The 19,031-nt window shown below is 44.7% G+C and overlaps 3 protein-coding genes across 13 annotated transcripts in view; 2 read left to right on the top strand and 1 right to left on the bottom strand.

The window, feature by feature from the left end:
- The window catches only part of TCP11L2 (t-complex 11 like 2), a 38,310-nt gene extending 32,718 nt beyond the window's left edge, over nucleotides 1–5,592 (top strand). For all 3 annotated transcript variants that reach the window (XM_036297572.1, XM_036297573.1, XM_036297574.1), the window contains one exon: nucleotides 3,858–5,592. In XM_036297572.1, the coding sequence (XP_036153465.1) occupies nucleotides 3,858–4,102 (245 nt within the window). In that variant the 3' untranslated portion in view covers nucleotides 4,103–5,592. The remainder of the gene's footprint in view (nucleotides 1–3,857) is intronic.
- A 6,339-nt stretch (nucleotides 5,593–11,931) lies between these two features.
- Nucleotides 11,932–12,549, bottom strand: LOC118650750 (putative methyl-CpG-binding domain protein 3-like 3). The gene has a single exon (XM_036299045.1). It carries the CDS (start codon nucleotides 12,547–12,549, stop codon nucleotides 11,932–11,934), a length of 618 nt encoding a protein of 205 aa, XP_036154938.1.
- Nucleotides 12,550–15,467: 2,918 nt separating this feature from the next.
- The window catches only part of POLR3B (RNA polymerase III subunit B), a 106,778-nt gene continuing 103,214 nt past the window's right edge, over nucleotides 15,468–19,031 (top strand). For 2 of the 9 annotated variants that reach the window (XR_004966003.1, XR_004966004.1), the window contains exon 1: nucleotides 15,468–15,679. Coding sequence is in view for 6 of the 9 variants with exons in the window: in XM_036298705.1 (XP_036154598.1) it covers nucleotides 15,608–15,679 (72 nt within the window). In the remaining 3 variants the exon portion in view is untranslated. The remainder of the gene's footprint in view (nucleotides 15,680–19,031) is intronic. The other 7 variants (XM_036298704.1, XM_036298706.1, XM_036298701.1 and 4 more) reach the window with 5 other exon arrangements.

Below are 19,031 nucleotides of genomic sequence, written 5' to 3' on the forward strand. Positions count from 1 at the left end.
GACACATCAATTGGGTGCCAACTGGGGCCTGGTATGGAACCTGTAACCCTCTTTTTTCCACCCCTCTCTCCCCAGTCCAACTTTCCTGTTCTTTTAAAAATTTAAGCATTTTTTTAAACCTCATTCAAAGTATTGTTGCCTTGACTGGGAATCGAACCCGCCACCCTTTGGTGCATGGGCTGACACTCTAACTACTGAGCCACACCAGCCAGGGCTCTTCCCCTGTTTAAAACAAGGAGTTGGCTTCCCTGGTAGCTCATTGTCTCCAGGTGGCTGGACTGTGGGTCATGTCCCATTCTTGAATCAGTCTTGGTAGCCAGAGGGGAAGGAACTTAGGGTCCAAGACATGTGTTCACCATGGAGCCAGGGTGAGTCACTTTAGCTATAACACCTGGCCTGAGAATAGGGGACAGATGGTTTCCCCCCAAACAAAATCGGGTGCTGTGGTCAAAAGAAGAGGGAGCAGGTGATGTGAGGCACAAAGCAAGTGTCTCCTATCGAGAGTGAGAAATAAAGACTAGAAGGAAGAAGGGAGTGTAGAATAGAACACAGTAACATTCTGGGACTAATCTGCAAGTTTTTGAAATACAACATTGACTTCCCTAAGAATACAAATAATTATTTATTTGAGGCTCTCAAATAGTTTCTCTCATCCTTATCCCTGGAGACATGGAATGCTCGGGATCTAGGCCACACAGGCCACTTAAAAGCTCGAGGCCTCAGCCCTCCCCCAGAAAAGAGCAGTCTGGTGTGCAGCACTGCAGGCTGCTGGAGGGGGCAGTTGATCACAGTAACAGGCTCAGCATGACTACAGCGGCCTGTGGCTGAGCCCTCTGCTGCATAACCTTCACTGGTGACAAGTCTGTCCGCACAGCCCGTTATCTCTAGCTGAAGAGTTGATCCCTGGGAGTTGGTGTTCCTCAGAGGAAGAGGGGCAGACACTGCAGTCTCTGCCACATGTCGCGTGTCCCCCACAGGTGTGCAGGCCTCAGGACGGGGTGCATGTTTGTGCACTGCTGTATCCTTTGTACCACGCTGGGCGCATAGATGACACTTAGTAAATATTGGTGGAGAGGGCGAAGGCAGCGGAGACTGAGTGGTTAAGCGACTCTCCCCCAAGGTCACATAACTAGCTGGTTGCAGGGCAGGGAGTCTTACTGAGCCTGTCTGACTCTGGAGCTCATGTTCTTCACTGCTCTGGTTGGAGCCGAAGCCCTGCTGCTTGTTGGCAGGGTGGCCGGAGCATCCAAGTGTCCTCTGCGCCCTTGCTTAAATAAGGGAGGTACTTGCAATGCCATAAGAGAGGGGGAAGCTGGTAAAGCAACTTTTTTCCACCCCTCTCTCCCAGTCCAACTTTCCTGGTCTTTTAAAAATTTAAGCATTTTTTTTAAACCTCATTCAAAGTATTGTTGCCTAGCAACTTGAATGACTCACTTGAGCGGCTCTCTTGTGACTCTAGAAGCCAAGAGCACGCCTTTGGCAGGGACTCGGTTTGGCTGCTCCTAACTGGACAAATGCTTCTGTCATTTTAGTCTTGACCTAAAAACTGACTCGTCCACAGAGGAGACAGAACCACTTCTCAGCATAAATAACAGTTTTGAAAGAGTTTTATCCTTTAAGCAATCTTATGGGAAACTGTTTGGACCATATCTGTGATGACAATAGACCTGGGCTCTGGAGAGTCAGGCGACCAGTCGAACGGGATCTTTGGTACACGATTGATTCGTAACGTCCTGCCCACAGAGGAGTTAGGAGAAGCGAAGCACTTAGAGGACATAAACGGGCTTGGCCAGCATTAGCCATGTTCTCCTCCCCTGTGCACAGAGCCCACCGTGGTCTGCTGCTTCTGTTCCTAGTTGGTGTGCTGTTTATTTACAAGGCAATTACAACTCCTACTGTGTTCTCAGACTTTTAAAAAGATAATTAGAAAAGCTTTCTTTCAAGCTAATGTTTAAAAAACGCATACCCAAAGCAGGTACATATTATTTGTAGCTTACCTACTGTGTAGATTATTTGCATGCTTGTAGCCATCTGCATTTAAAAAAATAATTTTCAATTGTACGGGTTGTGCATACATGAGTAATTTCTTCTTGTTGACAAATTATGGGGAAGGCCCAAGTTACCTGTGACTGCCTTTTCCAGCCCCCATTCCTCCCTGACTCCCCTTGTCTTCAGTTTGGCATTGATCTTTATAGACCTTTTTCACTCCATTCTTACTTCAGTTCAGTCAGCATTTGCGACCTGCCTGCCACATGCCAGACCAGGGATATAAAGATAAAAAAGAGTAGCCCTCGCCCTCAGAGAGCTCACCTAAGCAGGGAGAGAGACACATATAACAGAAAACAATGATGTGGTGTGATAATCTGACAGGTGTTAGGGAAAGCCACAGAATGAGATAACTTTAGGCTTGGAATTGAAGGTTGCTTTTGACTTGGGGCAGAGGTCAGATGGAAGAACATTCTAGTAAGAGGAAGCAATTCTGGCTAAGACATGGACATGGGATATTGGGAACTTTGAGTTCTAGGACAGATCTGGCTAGCATGTGTGACTTTTGGGAGAAGCATTCAGAGATACGAATTTCATTAATGCCATAGTTGTCTGCATTTGATGGAGTTTATTCTCCTTAGTTCACCTTTTTTGTGAGATTTCTGTTTCCAAGGCCAAAGAAAGCTCTGGGAGCAGCATGAGCCATAGCAGGTCCGGTTTGTCCAGTGCAATTTTCCCAATACTTATACAGCCCGATTTATTTGTGCATTTGCTTGCCTTTGTGAAATAGTCTCAAATGTGGATCGTTGAAGCAGTGGGGTGCAAAGGGCGAAGAAGATGGCAAATTGGAGTGCCAGTTGGGGTGGCACTTCTTCAGTGCCTTCAGATTGTTGGCCACATGTTGGGTGAACATGTGATTTTTTTGTCGAAACCAGGACACTTTCGAGAGTGCTCTTTTTAATTATGCCAAGACAATAGGTGTAAACTTCAACTGTCCTGGGAAAACCTGGATGTGTGGTCACCCTTGCCATGTGGTAATTTGGGCCCCTAAGTTAACCAGATCTTTAGATTTTTTCAAGAGGAACCAGAAATTTAGATTTCTATTTGAATTCCCCTGACCTTAAGTGGTTTATTTTTTAAAAGCACTATGTGGACCGAACTGTCAGTGCCAGTTTACAAAGTCTGTTTTAGTGTACATAACTAAAATGATAAGCATTAAATATTGAGTTTTTGTAAAAGATTCCCTGCCTTACCCCCGAAGTGGTCTGCATTTTAATAAGTTAGCTATTGCCACACAACAAGTCACCCTCAGACTCCATAGCTTAAACAAAAAAGTAAATATTTAGTACTACTCACCAGTCTTTGGATCAACAGGGTAGTTCTTTTGGTCTTGCTGGACCCACACATGCATATATGGTCAGCTATGGCTTGGAAAGGTAGCCCTGCTGATGTTGGCTGGGCTCTCTCAAGTGTTTGAGAGTTAGTTGGCTCCAGGTTGATCTAGGATGGCCTCAGATAGAAGAGCTGCAGTCTTTCGTTAGGCCCAGGCTTGTTCAGGTGGTAGGTAGAGAAAGCAGATGCGAACCTGGCCTCTTCAGGCCTCTGCATGGAACTAACATACCAGCACTTATGCTGTGCTCTCTATTAGCCAAAGGAAGTCATAAGGTCAGCCACAATTCAAGACCTAGGGAAACAGACTCCAACCTGTAATGGGAAGAGCTGCAAATCTACCTTGTAAAGGGCATGGATATAGGCAGGGTAAAGAATTGGGAATAATGTTAAAACCCACCTACCATAATTACTATTCTCATGTTTTAAAAATTACATGCTTTAGTAATGGGACAGATAAAGATAATCTTCTTTTCTCCCAGATAAACGAATCCAGCTGTACTTGAAGAGCCTACTTGGTCTTCCAAGCCCTCAAAAATGCCTGCCTCCCATGCCCGGAGGTCTTGCTGTCATTCAGCAGGAGCTGGAAGTGCTCGGCTGTCAATATGCTAACATCGTGAATCTCAACAAACAAGTGTATGGACCATTTTATGCAAATATACTTCGAAAGCTGCTCTTTGGTGAGGAAGCCACAGGGAAGACAGATACTTCATCTTCTGCTAACTAAAGAGGAGCTGACGTTGGACAAGAGATTGGAAATCCATACTTCAGTATGGAGTCTGTTTCCATCAGAGGCATTACAGATGCGGCACATTCTCAGTCCTGTTGGTGGTGCAGTGTTAGCCCAAACCTGTATAACCCAGTAACGTTAGGATTGCAGGAGACACGCACACCATATACACTCTACTCGTGCATCATTTTCAAGTTCAAAAGAGAAGTTTCTCATGATCAGAAAGCAATTTGTAATTAATTATATTACCCACATAATACTTGTGTTTTCTTAAACATTTATATCTGGTTTATTCATTCAACACTTAAGGAGTTGTATTGCCTCACTTGTCGCTATCAAACCTAATGATTTTTAATATTGGTACAACTTAAAGGTTTGAAAGTTGTGATAATAACCAAGGGGATTGATGTTCTGAATACATGATGTAAGCATAATTGTATTTGAAATGTACAATGAAAAAAAAATAAATCAAAAAAGATGTACAAGGAAATTTTATTAATGTGTAATAGAAACTTACATAGTAAGTCCTAAAATTCCTCAAATGTGCCAGTTCACATTTTATAATACCAACTGTCAGTATTTGTGTAGAATTTAAATTTATTAAATATATTTTAAAGCTATATGCAAATTTTAGATAAAACCTCCATTGTTCACTTAGTGAAATTAGAAGCCAATCCCTTCTAAGATTGGTTTGTTCTGGAGGTTGGTTTGTTCTTGCAATTTATCCTGCCCTCTGAGAGAAACGATTTTTGCACAAATCTCTTAGTGAATGTCTTTGCATTTCTCAGGCCATTGGTAAGGTTTGTATACGATTTTAACATTTTTACATAAGGCAGGAATGGTTTGATTTGGTTTACCTGTAAGAAGAAGGGAAGTTTAACAATAAAAAGCAATGCCAGGAGATTCCCATTCTCATGAAGGAGAAGTAGTTGAACTTTGGATGTTTTAACCACATTGCTCCCTAGCAAATGCCTTGTGTGCTGATTAGATACATACCCTGCTATGACCTAGGTGCTCTTCTAGGAATCGTTATCATTTGACATTCTTGAGCATGAAACAATTTGGCCAAGTCGGCACTGGTTGTCATTAGAGAAAGCTGCTTGTCCTGGAATTGCATACTTTTTTGAAGTGTTCAGGGAAACATTTCAGTTTAGGCGGACTCAGTCGAGAAAAGTGCTTTATTTGCTAAAATACGTTTTTGATTTTTTTTCCCCCCCTAAGGACTCAGTAGCTTGCTGGGGAAGAGTGGGTATGACGTGGGTATGACTCACCCCTTTTGCCTCACCTCCACCAGGATGGTGCTGCTCCTTTATTTGACAAAGTTCTAGGAAATGATTGTGTGAATAAATTATCTCCAATCTTCACATTTTGGAGGGATCTGCCAAAATCTGAGGAAATTTTGAAAGTCAGTTTTTTCTCTCACCATGACCAATACAGAAATCAGCCAGTCTGTCCATTTCGGCGGGGTTTATAAGTGGAAACCTGCCGAAGAGCACGTCACTGGTCTTACCATGCCCTCTCCCTGTACTTCCACTCTGCCCGCGCTTTCCTATGCTCAGAAACCGTACGGTGCTGAAGATTTCGTTTTCATTTTCTCTTAAATTGAAGTCGTTTCAACTGTGTTCACTTTGGGGCATGGGCAGCAGCGGAGGTCTAATATAGCAACGTAATGTATTGTGTGATTTTTGTTGTTATTGCTGAGGTGAACTGTATACTTATCAGAAAGACCAGGTGCACTTTTTAATTATCGGGTTGGAATCCAGCTGGTGTTCTTATATACTTGATTATACTGCGATTGCCAGCAGGAAAACAATGTGCAAACATTTTTTAAAAATGTATTTTAAATGAAGGGCATTCTGCTTTTTTTTTTTTTTAAGTGGCAAAGTAAATCTCAATGTCTCAAGTCTGGATTTAGGCAACTACATTTATTAGGATTTTTGTATCATATCTCTTAGCATGTTGTTTATTTGGTTTTTTACCTAAATGTTTACTTCTGCTTTTAAGGTTTTCTTACCATGGTCTTGTTTTGTAATGTCAATTTTATTAAACACCATCATACATTTTCATTCTTCTGCTAAGACATGTATTGTGTGCACTGTTAAATTTTAAACATTAAACATTATTTCAACATAGCTAGTGTCTGTTTGTCTTCTAAACCAACTTTGGGGAGCTCAGGGCTAGAACACTGTACAGTCTTTTTTGTATTTGTTCTAGAGATCCTTCTGCTGATCTTCGGACCCTTACAGACACCAGATCATATTCAGTCAGTCAGTCAGTCAGTCAACAAACACCTATGAGCATTTTCTATGTGCCAAGAAGTATCCTAGGTGTAGTGATAGATGACTAGACAGACACTGTCCTCAAGGAGTTTATTACTGCCCAGCCGGTGTGGCTCAGTGGTTGAGCATCGACCTATTAACCAGGAGGTCACGGTTCGATTCCCAGTCCGGGCACATGCTGGGCTCTATCCCCAGCAGGGGGAGTGCAGGAAGTAGTGTTTCTATCTGTCCCTCTCCCTCTTTGAAATATTTAAAATATTTTAAAAATTAAAAAAGTTTATTACTAGGAAAGATGAAATTGTGAATAATTACAATAAAGTGTAACAAAGGCTATGAAACAGCTACACACAGTGCTAGAGGAAAAATCATCAAACTATTTCCTGGAGGTCATTCCTGAGCTAGAACATGAAAGAGAGCAGGAACCTGCCATGGAGCCAAGCATGAGAAAAGCGCAACAGGCCACGTGCACAGTGAATACAATGGCGTGGAGAAGGGGCGAGCCCAGGGGCCGGTGAACGGTAGAAGAGTGAAACAAGAAAGGCAAACAGGCTCTGGGGTGTCATGCTAAAATGTGTGGGTTTTGTCCTAAGATAAAGAATCACTGAATCTTCTGAACCAGGAGAAGGTTACCAACAAATGACTGTTTTGGAGAGAGTGCCCTGGCAAAGAACACTTGCTGCTGGTGCTGGAATAGTCCTGGGTTGTGTGCATATGCATACATGTACTTACACATGAGCACAGAGTACAGGCAGGAGAAGCAGACGCTGGCTCACCGAGGCAGACGGGGTTTACTGGGTAGGTTCTGAGCACCTCACAGAATCTACTTGACCTGGGGAATCAGGCTTGGGAAATGGGTAAGAACCAAGGCAATGCAAGCGGCAGGACGCCAGCCAGACTGGATCCGGTGTGTGGCTTCGGAGATTGCATTCTCAACTGTCCTTGCTTCTTGCTTAAGAGTTAGCATCCCAAATATCAACATTCAGTTGGAAGGAACTAAGTCAAGTAAGTGCCCAGACTCTGATTTGCAGGGGATGGAATGAGGGAGTAGCTGATCCTTAGACTCCCGTGGTCCCGACAAAGTCACCCAACTAGGGATTTCTCCTAAGTTGGAAGGGGATCGTGAGGAGCAGAAAGAGAAAAACAAGTCCGTTACAATGTACATTCGTAAGGTCTTTAAAATTTGAAAGTAGGAAATGTGTGAGACCGCCTAGTCCAGCATTGCCTCTGAGAATGACACCAAAAGATGATTCAAGGAAGGGCATAATCACAAGAAGTCAGCCTTTATTGCTGAACAAAGGCTCCCAAGTCATGGTGGCCTCAGTATAGCCTTATTTCTCCAGTTATAGTTCAAAGCAGGGGGTATGTTGCTTGGGGGTTGGGGTTAATCATTCAGCCAAAGACCCACTTCCACCCACCTTGTGACTCAGCTGAACCCTACATCTTCAGAGTCTTCTCCCTTCACTCGGTAGATGGGGAAAGAAAAAAATTGCCCACTTCCACACATGGCCCATTCCAGAACCCAATCCCATGGCCTCATCTAACTGCAAGGGAGGCAGGAAAATGTGCCCAGGAGAAAGAGGCTGACATGAATACTCGCAAGCATCCAGCTTCTTGAAGATGCCCCATGAACCTTCTTTTCATGAAAATAAGTTTATAATCGTGTGTCTGTTCTGATCTTCCAGTAGCTCCCCAGAGCACTATGTTGAGATGATTCTGAAGCCAGCCCCAGGACAAGCAGTAGAGAATTCTGGGTCCGGTTGGTAAAGTATGCCACGGGCATGGGGAACGCCACCTCTTGTGCAACATGTTTTTATTTCTCATTTGACCTTTTTGAAACTGGAGTTAAGCCTGTTCTACCTCTGAGGATGTTAAGATACAGAATTTTCCACTCCTTTAGTAAAAGTAGCATGGGACTGGGAGTCACAAGATCTGAGGTGGAATTCACTTTCGCTAGTTAACAGCTATGTGAACTCCAGCCAGTCTTTTATCTCCCTTAACCTCCCAGATGGAAGCTGCCTACCTTACACCTGCCTAACCTACTGCCCGCCTACCTCACAGAGATATGGTGAGAATCAAAAGAGATAATGTACTTGCAACTGTCTGCAAATCCTGAAGCACAATGCAGCCAGAATGCGTTATAATAACTGTAATTTATCAGTCCTAAATCTCTTTCAAGCTTCACGAGGTTTTAGTCTAGTGAGATGCAACGATTAAGTACTTACGTACACAAGAACAAAAATTGTCGTATCTCATCAGAACAATGGCTCATTAAGCTCAATATTGGCATTGGCAGAGAAACTCAAGGGTATGTGGAAGGCTGCGGTGATTGTCCTTGATGTCAACTTCAAAGGATAAGTGACAAAACCCAACATGTTCTGACTTCCTTTCATGAATCAAACGTGACTTTATCCTCCATGATTTAATCGAACGTTTGAGAAGTAGCTTTGTATTATCCACTTGTTCCCTCTTGTTCTGTTTTTGAAGTGAAGCTTTATCTTTTCGTTTCTAAGCTTACTATGTTAGCCTCTTTCGGATTTCAAAGGAAGGGACCTAGGGATTGGGTGGGAGGCTTTAGGAAAAAGAAAGGAAACCCAGGAATCTGTCCCAACAGCTGCGCTGGCAGACTTGGTGGAGAACCTGAATATAACTTTTCCCCTTCAGAATAGAATAAAATAGTAACAGCCACCAAGCACTTACCATATGGCAAGGACTACCCTAAGCACTTGATAGAAATGGTCTCATATATCTGCGTAATAGGCAGGCTCTCTCATTTTTCCATTTGTGCAAAATGAGACTGAGAGAGGCTAAGGCAGTCATCCAAGGTCACAGAGCTGTTAAGTATATTGGAACTTAAAGAGGTGACCCCTGGAATGCATGCTCTTAACTATTTGCTACATTGGTTTCCTTAGGTCACCAAAGGAAAATTTCTTTCTTTTTCTTTTTTTTTTTTTTTTTTTTTTGCTGTTGTTAATCCTCACCCGTAAATATTTTTCCATTGATTTTTAGAGAGAGTGGAAGAGAGGTGGAGAGACACAGAGAGAGAAACATCGATGTGAGAGGGACCCATCGATTGGTTGCCTCCAGCACACTCCCTGACCAGGGCCCGGGATCGAGCCTGCAACCCAGGTACTTGCCCTTGACCAGAATCAAACCCAGGACCCTTCAGTCTGTGGGCCAATGCTCTATCCACTGAGCCAAACCAGCTAGGGCAGAAAATTTACTTCTTATTGTCATGTTGCTACCAAATGCTGACTTGATATTTATTTCTCTGCTCCTGCTTTCTGTTGCTGCTCTCTCTTTTGGTTCATCTTCATGAAAAAGTCCCAGGAGAGAGAATGTGATTGGGTCTACCTGCCACTATTCAGTATGGACAGCCCCTGTCCTACTGCCCCTCAATGGGTAGGGGACCTCATGACAAACCACCTCAGCTCCCTTACGGGACTGTCTTTGGCAGATTCCTGGTCCCACTGCTTTGGGCAGGATGACAACGTCACAGGAGGCAAAGCAAGGCTTTTTGGAGCAAGGCCTGTGGGTATGGCAGGCAGCTGGAGGTGTTTGGACCACCCAGTCTTACTCAAAATGCAGAATGTTCTCTGCTTGCCGTAGAGCAGCGGTTCTCAACCTGTGGGTCGCAACCCCTTTGGCGGTCGAACGACCCTTTCACAGGGGTCGCCTAAGACCATCCTGCATATCAAATATTTACATTATGATTCATTACAGTAGCAATATTACAGTTATGAAGTAGCAACGAAAATAATTTTATGGTTGGGTCACAACATGAGGAACTGTATTTAAAGGGCCAGAAGGTTGAGAACCACTGCCGTAGAGGCTTCTGATTGTATTCCTCCTCACCTTGCTGCCTGTGAAATGACCGACTTCAAGGACCCCCCCGCCCCCCGCCCCCCGCCCTTGTCTGTCACACTGAAGAGCCCTTATCCGTTCTCCAACATTGTTCTGGTCTTCTCTAGTTCTATTATGAATTTATTCGGCTACAGAATCAAGTCCATACAGATTTTCCCAGCCTGAATGCACAGAGCTTTTGAAGAGAGGATAACTTTTTTCTTTTGTTTCTAGTCTCTGCCTTTTGCAGCCTCTCAGAAGGTCTACCTTTAACGTGGCATAAAAGCCACTAATGGTTCAGTCCCAGTGGATTTTTGCTAGCGTCATCCATAAATACAGCCCTTGGCAGCTCTACGGGAGAACCATACTCCATCACCAGGATGCGGCATTCTGTCATCGAAAGCCCCCCGCCGTTGCTCAGGCTGCTTTTCTCTGCTTGAAACGTCTCCCACCACCTCCTTTCAGCATGGCTAAAAGCACGGGCTCTGACATCAGATAATTATAAATCCCTACTCTGCTTGGCAAATTTCTTAACCCTATGAGCGTTTAGTCTCCTCACCTGTCAAGTGGCGATCATCCTACTTATCCCCCAGGCGTCCATCATTCAGTCAGAGCATGCATGCAGAGTGGGGGTTCCAATGTCTGGCCAAGAGTAAACACTCAGGAAACGGACGCTCTCTCCAATGTCTCAGGGCCCAGCCTGGACACCTCTGTTTTCCCCTTTCCTTTATTCTCTTTTAACCAATGTCGCTGCTCTTCCCCCTGACGTCATTGGTCACTTTCTCACCTGGCTACCCAAACACTTGACACATAAGGGATGGAGTAGTCCAAGATACCAACCACTTTCCCTTGGCATTTCCCTTTCCCGAATTGCTCAGCCCTCTATTCAAACCACCACTCATTTTGTACCAATACCTCAGGAAATGGATGTGGCAGCAGAAGACACAGAAGTCAGGAGACTGTTCCTGGCTTTTTGGTTTCTGATTTTTCTGGATTTTTTCCCCTTAGGACAGGGGTCCTCAAACTTTTTAAACAGGGGGCCAGTTCACTGTCCCTCAGACCGTTGGAGGGCCGGACTATAGTTTTAAAAAAAAAACTAGTTGGCTGCTAAGCAACAGGCAGCGGCGGCAAAAACACCCGGCGGGCCGGATAAATATTTTCGGCAGGCCGCATGTGGCCCGCGGGCCGTAGTTTGAGGACCCCTGCCTTAGGAGATCAGAAAGAAGTCATGGATTTCCTCTGGGGGTGCCAATGCCAATACCTCGGGGCCCAGCCAGATATCATAAAGCAGTTGTGTTGGGGTCCAACCCCAGCAGGTCCAGGGGTTCCCAAAGGTGTGGATGGAGTCGGCGAAGAAGGAATGACACAGAGACAGTGTTCAGTTGATCAGCAGCCTAGCCAGGTTCTCTAGCCAGGTTATCTAGCCAGGTTCTCTAGCTAGGTTATCTAGCCAGGATCTCCAGCCAGGTTCTGTGGTTTTTGTTTGTTTGTTTGTTTCTTTTTCAATTTGCATATTAGCCTTTTATTATATAGTATGTCTTATGTATGAATTAGAATTTTGGCAAAATAAAAATATCCTCACATGAGGTTTATACAACAAACAACAATTAATTACTTAAATTAAAACAAAGATACAATTTATGTTAGAATGGGATATAATAGCAAGTTCACTGAAGTCAGATTTGCATGAAATCAAAACATTCTTCTTCACTCCTGGCTCTCTGCCTCCCTGGCCAGCCTGTCTTCCCTCAAAGCCGCAGCCAGTCTCTCTCTTGCTTTCCTCACTCTGAGATTCTGTCTCTGGATGTCTCCACGGGTGACCAGTCGCCTGCACAGAAGCTGTGGGCCCCAGAGACCTGCTCCTGGGATCATCTCTACCTCATGTAACAATTGTGCTGCGCTGGGCTGGGGACTGGTGTGCAGAGACCCAGGACCAGCACGGCCCAGGGATTCGCCCGCACTTCCTGGTGCAGTTATTCTCATCACATTTGTCACATCCAAAGTATTTAGAAGTTCCCCTTCACTGCTGCAGGCCTGGAGCCCCTGCAGTCTCCTGTAGGCACTCATCTGCTGGGGCTTCTCCAAGGTCTCCTCCTGTTGCCTGTGCCTGACCACATTGTCAGGATGGGCAGTCACCTTGGTGACTGCACTTTTGAAAATGCAGCTGGTCAGCCTCATTGGATGTTCAGTCCGTTTCCGACGTCTCCGCTTGCTCATGGCTGAAACCAGTTGTCTCTTCTTCGCTAAAGTGTGGGGCATCAAGTTTCTCTGGAGCTTTCCCAGAGAAGGCTGGTTTGTCTTCATGATTGATCCAGGCTCCCCCATGGCTGCTGAGCTGTGTTGCTGGCCCACTCCTGACACGCGCACAGCCTGTGGCTTGCTCAAAACTGCCCAGGTTCTATGTTTTATTGTCTTGTTACATCTGTATTTATACCAGTTGATTTTAATCCTGTCAATTTCTATTCCAAAGGTTAGGGCGTTTCTTATCTCCATTCCAGGGGGTAAAGATTATGTGGCTTAATCGTAGTTAAAGTGATTAATTACCGGCCTGGCACTTAGTTAAGGGGTTTTATTCCCTCCCTAACTTCAGGGAAAAATCCCTACCTGGGGAAAAAATCTTTCTCAGAGAGGTGATCTTGGTTAAAACATATAGCGCCAGGAAGGGGAGCAAACATATTAAGAACAGTATGCCATATACGCCAGGTCCCTTGAAACATATGCTGTGCAGATGTTTCTTCCCTGAAGCGACTGTGTCAAGCAGCAAGGATGGACCGGCTTCCGGCACAGTGGTTCTCAACCTTCCTAATGCCGAGACCCTTTAATACAGTTCCTCATGTTGTGGTGACCCCCAACCATAAAATTATTTTCGTTGCTACTTCATAACTGTAATTTTGCTACTGTTATGAATTGTAATGTAAATATCTGATATGCAGGATGTATTTTCATTGGTACAAATTGAACATAATTAAAACATAGTGACTAATCACAAAAACAATATGTAATTATATATATGTTTTCCGATTGTCTTAGGCGACCCCTGTGAAAGGGTCATTCGACCCCCAAAGGGGTCGCGACCCACAGGTTGAGAACCACTGTCATAAAGGATTATGGTAGCTGTGGTCTAAGGGCTAACACTGCTCAGTGTCAGCCAACTATTGCCATGAAGGACTCTGGGACCATGTCCACCACACCCTCCTCTTTTCAAGAGAAAAAAAAAATTAGGATTTAAAAAAATGTGAAATTTAGTGTTGAATTTTTAAATCATTCACTGCATGTTTTTCTTTCAAATTACTGTTTCCACACAAATTTCTTGAGGAACAAACAGTGGGTTAGAACACAACAAAGACAGACAAGATGGCCCCTGTCCCAGAAGCCCCCTGCCTGAAGGAGAGCTAGACGTGAACAGAGGATATGGTATCGATACGTCTCACATTAGAGAGTGATTCTCAAAGTGTGATCACCTGGGAACTGATGAGAAATGCCTATCTGTAGGCCAGAGACCAAACCTACCAAGTCAGAAAGCCAAGGTTGTTTTAACAAGCTCTCCAGGTGAGGCGGGCTAATGGTAGAAGCCAAGGGAAAGCCAACACATCTGAGACAACCATGACATCTCTGCTACCAAGAAAATCACTTTACAGTCCCTTCCAGTCTAGATTCCACATAGGTTGCTCTCTGCGAATTCACAAGGATGACAGAAAAGTGTGTATGTCTCTAAGTGAAGTGTAACATCCTCAGGAGCAGAAGCTGATTCTTCCAGATGTCAGTCGGCCCCATACTTAGAAGATACAGGCATTAAAATTTACTTGAAGTCGCTAATTCAGAAATTAGCCTGGTGTGAGGCCTATACATTCATGAGAAAATGGCAAATGCATACTTAACAAATTTTTGTAATTTACTGTAGTAAAACATACATAAAACTTACCATGTCAAGTGTACAGTTCAGTGGCTATGAGTATATCCACATGGTGGTGCAACCATCGCCATCGCCCATCTCCAGAACTTTTGCATCTTCCTAAAAGGAAACTCCTCACACATTAAACAACTGTTGGTATCTTTGGCTTCGTTTTTCCCAGTGGGATATTTTTTTCTTATTGATTTGCATGAGTTCATTTTTTTTTTGATCCTCACCCAAGGATATGATTTTACTGATTTTAGAGAGGAAAGAGGGAGAGGGTGAGGGAAAGGGAGAGAGGAAGGGAGGGGGAGAGAGAGGGAGAGGAAGAGAGAGACAGAGAGCATATCAATGTGAGAGAGAAACATCATCAGCTGCCTTCCCTACGAGCTGGGTGTGCATGGAATGATGCTCCAACCAACTGGGACACTTGGCCAGAGCATGAGTTCATTTTAAATTAGGGAAACCAAGCCTTTGTCTTTTATCAACTTGTGTTTGTTTAAAAAAAACCAAACAATTCTTATTCATGGTGATTTTTAAAAATCTGTTCAGAAAACTTAAAGTTTTTAATGGAATCATGAAACTACGATGAGAATTATATTGCCAAGTCTATGAATATTTTCCCTTTATAATTTCTGACTGTGTTGCCACCCTCGAAGGCCCTCATCACCACAATGTTATGCATATATTCACTTGCATTTTCTTCTAATGTTTTGTTAACATTTAATCTATATAGGATTTACTTTTTTTTCTAAATGGCTAATCAACTGTTCTAACATCATTTATTAGATAACTCATTTTCCCCCTACTGATTTAAAATGTTATCTCTTCATACTCAAGTTCCCTATGTGCTGATATTTATTCCTGGACCTTATATCCAGACCTTTTACAATTTAACAGTCTTAATTACCGTTCTGTTGTACTCTACTCTTAAGTGAGTTAATACCTCCTCATTTTATGGTCATTTTAATAGTTGTATAATATTCTATCACATGCACGCATTATATTTTTTTAACCAATCCCGTCCCCTACTACTAGGCATTTGGTAAATTCCCTATTTTTCCATAATTTACAACGTGTCGTTGTGGATTAAATTACGTAAGTTCCCTGCCTCGGTGGCTCACGTTTCGCAAATTATCCGTTTGCCCCTTTCTCTGAATTATTTTTAAAATTACAACCAATATGCTCTATTGGTCTCAATTACTGGGTAACTGGCAATGAACCAGTCCTGTGGGGTTTAGGATTACCCGGCGAGACCTCCGAGCGACACTAGGGGGCGCAGTTTCCCAGCTTCGCTTCAGCCACATCCGGGTGCCACCTCAGGTTCAGGCTGGGAGCAGGCGGAACCTTTCTGTCGCGCCTTCCATCAACCTGCGCGGCGGGGACGGTTTAGGCCACGCGCACCGCTCCCCACGGGTGCAGCAGCTTGCTTCAGCCGGCGGAGGCTGGCGTGTGGGGCTCCTGTTGGCTTCTTCTTTCGCCGTGAGCAGCATGGACGTGCTTGCGGAGGAATTTGGGAACCTGACCCCGGAGCAGCTAGCTGCGCCAATACCAACTGTAGAGGTAAAGGCCGGGCACACGCGGAACGGAAGGGGCCGGCAGGCGTCCCCAGGAGGCGGTACCCTGAGAGCACTGGAGGGTCGGGGCGGGTCGGAGCTTCTGCGGATGCTCAGCACTTCGCGCATGCTCACTCCTCTGCACTGGGGGTCGTGCTTCCGAGTCGGTCGCTCGCGCCGGCTCCGCTCTCCCGTTTATCTCCCGCGCTGGGCCCTTTCCAGCGCTCGTGTGTTGGGGGAAGATTGGTCCTGGCGCCCACCTGTGGGGGACATACTCCATCTTCGCGGGCTTACAGAGGACACTGAGGCCCGGGAGTGTAGGCCCCTTTCGTGAGGTCCCACAGCTGCCTGTGGTGGTTAAACCAAATCGTCTCCATGCCAGGCCAAGGAACCTTGCCCTTTCAACCTGGAATTCAAAGTCGGACTGCAGGAGTATTTTAAACGCCCCGAAAATTCACTCCGAATTTCGCCTAGGTGTTTCTTGGGAAGTAGCCCCGTAGCTTTCGTTATATGATCAGAAATGAAGGTTAACTGCCCTGGAGTGGCAGCTGCCTCATGAAGTTCAGCTGTTGACATCATTTTATTTTCTAGAAAGGCACTATATATATATATATTAGAAGCCCGTTGCACGAAGATTCGTGCAATAGGCCTTCCTTCCCCTGGCTGCCAGCACCTGTTTTCCGCCGGGACCCAGGCCTTTGGTCCGGCCGCATACGGGAAGCCAAGCCTCTTCAGTGTTCAGTCCTCTTCAGTCTTTGCTCTGCTCCTGTGTATGCAAATTAACCCGCTATCTTTGTTGGGTTAATTTGCATACTCATCCTGATTGGCTGGTGGGTGTAGTGGAGTGATGGCCAATTTGCATGTTTCTCTTTTATTAGTGTAGATATAACCCCTCCAGGCGTCAGAATCATCCATGGTGTGGAGTGGGGAAATCCAGAGAAATGAGGCTTGGAACGATAGCAGGGTGATTTTGGGCGGAGAGAACCGGACACCTGAAAGGCTTTGAAGAACTGAAACAAGCACTAGAGTGGAGGGGAGGAGAGATACGAAGATGCAGGATGGGCACAGCTCCAGGTTATGAGAAGTTTTCTCAGACTTCTCACCTGAAGAAGCAATGAGATGCTGTCGGAGGGTTTAAGCAGGAAAGTGGCATGATGGGCGAACGCTTGGATTATAAAAACCTCTTTATAATCATTTGGCTGATGAATGAGATCGGATGATGATTATCAGCCCCTCAGATCCGGTCAGTGAGAGCCTGCAGGAAACACTGCTGGTCGCTAACCAGGCAATACTGGATTTTCACTCTTGAAGAGTTCGTAGGAAGAGCCAGCATTTACTGAGCACTTCCTATGTGCCAGGCTCTGTCAACCCAGCATTCATGGTTATTTAATTCTCTGAAATAAGTACTGTGCCCACCCCATGCCAGTGGAGGTTTTTGAGGCCCAGAGAGGTTTAAGTAACCCAACGTCAGAAGGCTGGTGAGGGGCTGATCTGGAATTTGGACTCTTGCAGTCTTGACTCCTGAGTCCTCATCCTTCATTGCTGACAGGACTGCTTCTCCAGAGAAAGTGGAAGGAATAGGCCTACATGATTGAAATATCTTGCCTGAATTTGCACAGCACCGGGGGAACTAAAACGGCAGTTGGAGTCGTCTGACTCAGGAATGGCCCCCCCAGCATCCCATCCACCATCCATCCCATCTTCAGGGGCCTGCCTACTAGGACTCAAATCTGAACTGTCATTCCCGCAGTTCTCCAAGTCTGAACCACTGTCATCTCTTGCTTCCCAGGCTCTTAACGTCTCTCAGGCCTGTCTCTCTGCTCGGTGGCAACAGCCATCAGTTTAAACGCGCAGATATGATCATGCTGCTCTGTTGGTTAAGCTTCTTCGGTCTCTTCCCATTGCCCTTAGGGTAAAATCTAGTGTTTACGTGTTGATATGGCCTTCCTCAGTCTGGCCACTGTTAGCTTTCCCAGCCTCTCTCTCCCTCGTTACCTTCACTACCTGCTTCCCCTGAGATATTTCTATTCTTCTCATTTAGTTCCTTTTGATCTTTCTCTCATTCCTCTGTAGATGTATATGCAGTAAAATACAGGAGTACTGAGTGTTCCGATCATTAGTGTTGACAGTTATGGATTCCCAAGTAACCACCACCCAATACAAAATAGAGAATATTTCCATCACTCCAGAAAGTTCCCTGTTCAGTCTGTCTCTACCCCCGTCCTTTGATTTCTATCGTGTAGATTAGTTTTGCCTGATTCCCTCTTTTTTATTGTTTTTAAGACTCAATTTTATGTAGAGCTTTTTAGGTTCACAGTGAAATTGAGAGGAAGGTACAGAGATCTCTCAGATGCCCCACACCCCCCTCCTTTTTTTCTTGAAAAATGTTTTTACTTTCTCCTGGTCGCCTCCTTCCTTGGCTTAATTTCCTTCTTCATAGTCTCCTTTGCTAGATCTGCCTTCTAAGTATTGGAAGGTTCCTGATGTTCTCTGTCTACACCTCTTAGGCAAGCTCATCCATTACGTGGCTATAATTCCCATCTGTTTGCTGACCTCTTCCTAATGTGTATCTCCAGGCCACTCTCTTCCCAAGTTCCAGACTCATATTTGTTGTCTATTTGACATCACCTCAGTGTCTAGTGGATATCTTAAACTAAGCATACCCCCAACCAACCTCCTCATAGCCCCTCCACACTTTAAACCTGCTGCTCTTGACAGCATCCCTGCTTCCTCATCTCCACAAATGGCAACTCTGAGGTATCAATCTTGACTCCTCTTTCTCTCAGAATATCTAATCTATCAAGGCCTGTTGGCTTGAACTTCACATTGAGTCTCCTAGCTAACAATTTCTCACTATTTCTACTGTTATCAGCCTGGAGTATTGCAGTGGACTTTTATTTATTTTTTTAAAAATATATTTTATTGATTCTTTTACAGAGAGGAAGGGAGAGGGATAGAGAGTTAGAAACATCAATGAGAGAGAAACATCAATCAGCTGCCTCCTGCACACCCCCTACTGGAGATGTGCCTGCAACCAAGGTACATGCCCTTGACCGGAATCGTGCAGTGGACTTTTAAATGATCTCCCTGCTTCTAACTTGTCTTTCCTCAGGCCAGCAGCTCGACCTATTGTTTTAACCGATCCAGTCAAAATGAGTCACATCATCATGTCACTCTTTTGTTCAGAACCTTCCAATGCTTCTCATGTCAGAGTGAAGGTCAAAAGTTTTGCAGTTGCTGCCAAGTCTAACGTGATTCTTAGGCCCTTATTCAGAAACAGCATATTCTTACTTTAGACTCAGTTCTACCCATTTGTTAGATTTCCCATTAGCAGATTAGATGCCATTCATGAAAAGAGC

This window comes from Myotis myotis, unplaced genomic scaffold, assembly GCF_014108235.1.
Source record: "Myotis myotis isolate mMyoMyo1 unplaced genomic scaffold, mMyoMyo1.p scaffold_m19_p_3, whole genome shotgun sequence".
Classification (NCBI taxonomy): domain Eukaryota; kingdom Metazoa; phylum Chordata; class Mammalia; order Chiroptera; family Vespertilionidae; genus Myotis; species Myotis myotis.

Coding starts and splice junctions, on each gene's coding strand:
- LOC118650750 (XM_036299045.1), bottom strand. CDS start 12,549: ATGGGGGAGCCTGGATCAATCATGAAGACAAACCAGCCTTCTCTGGGA.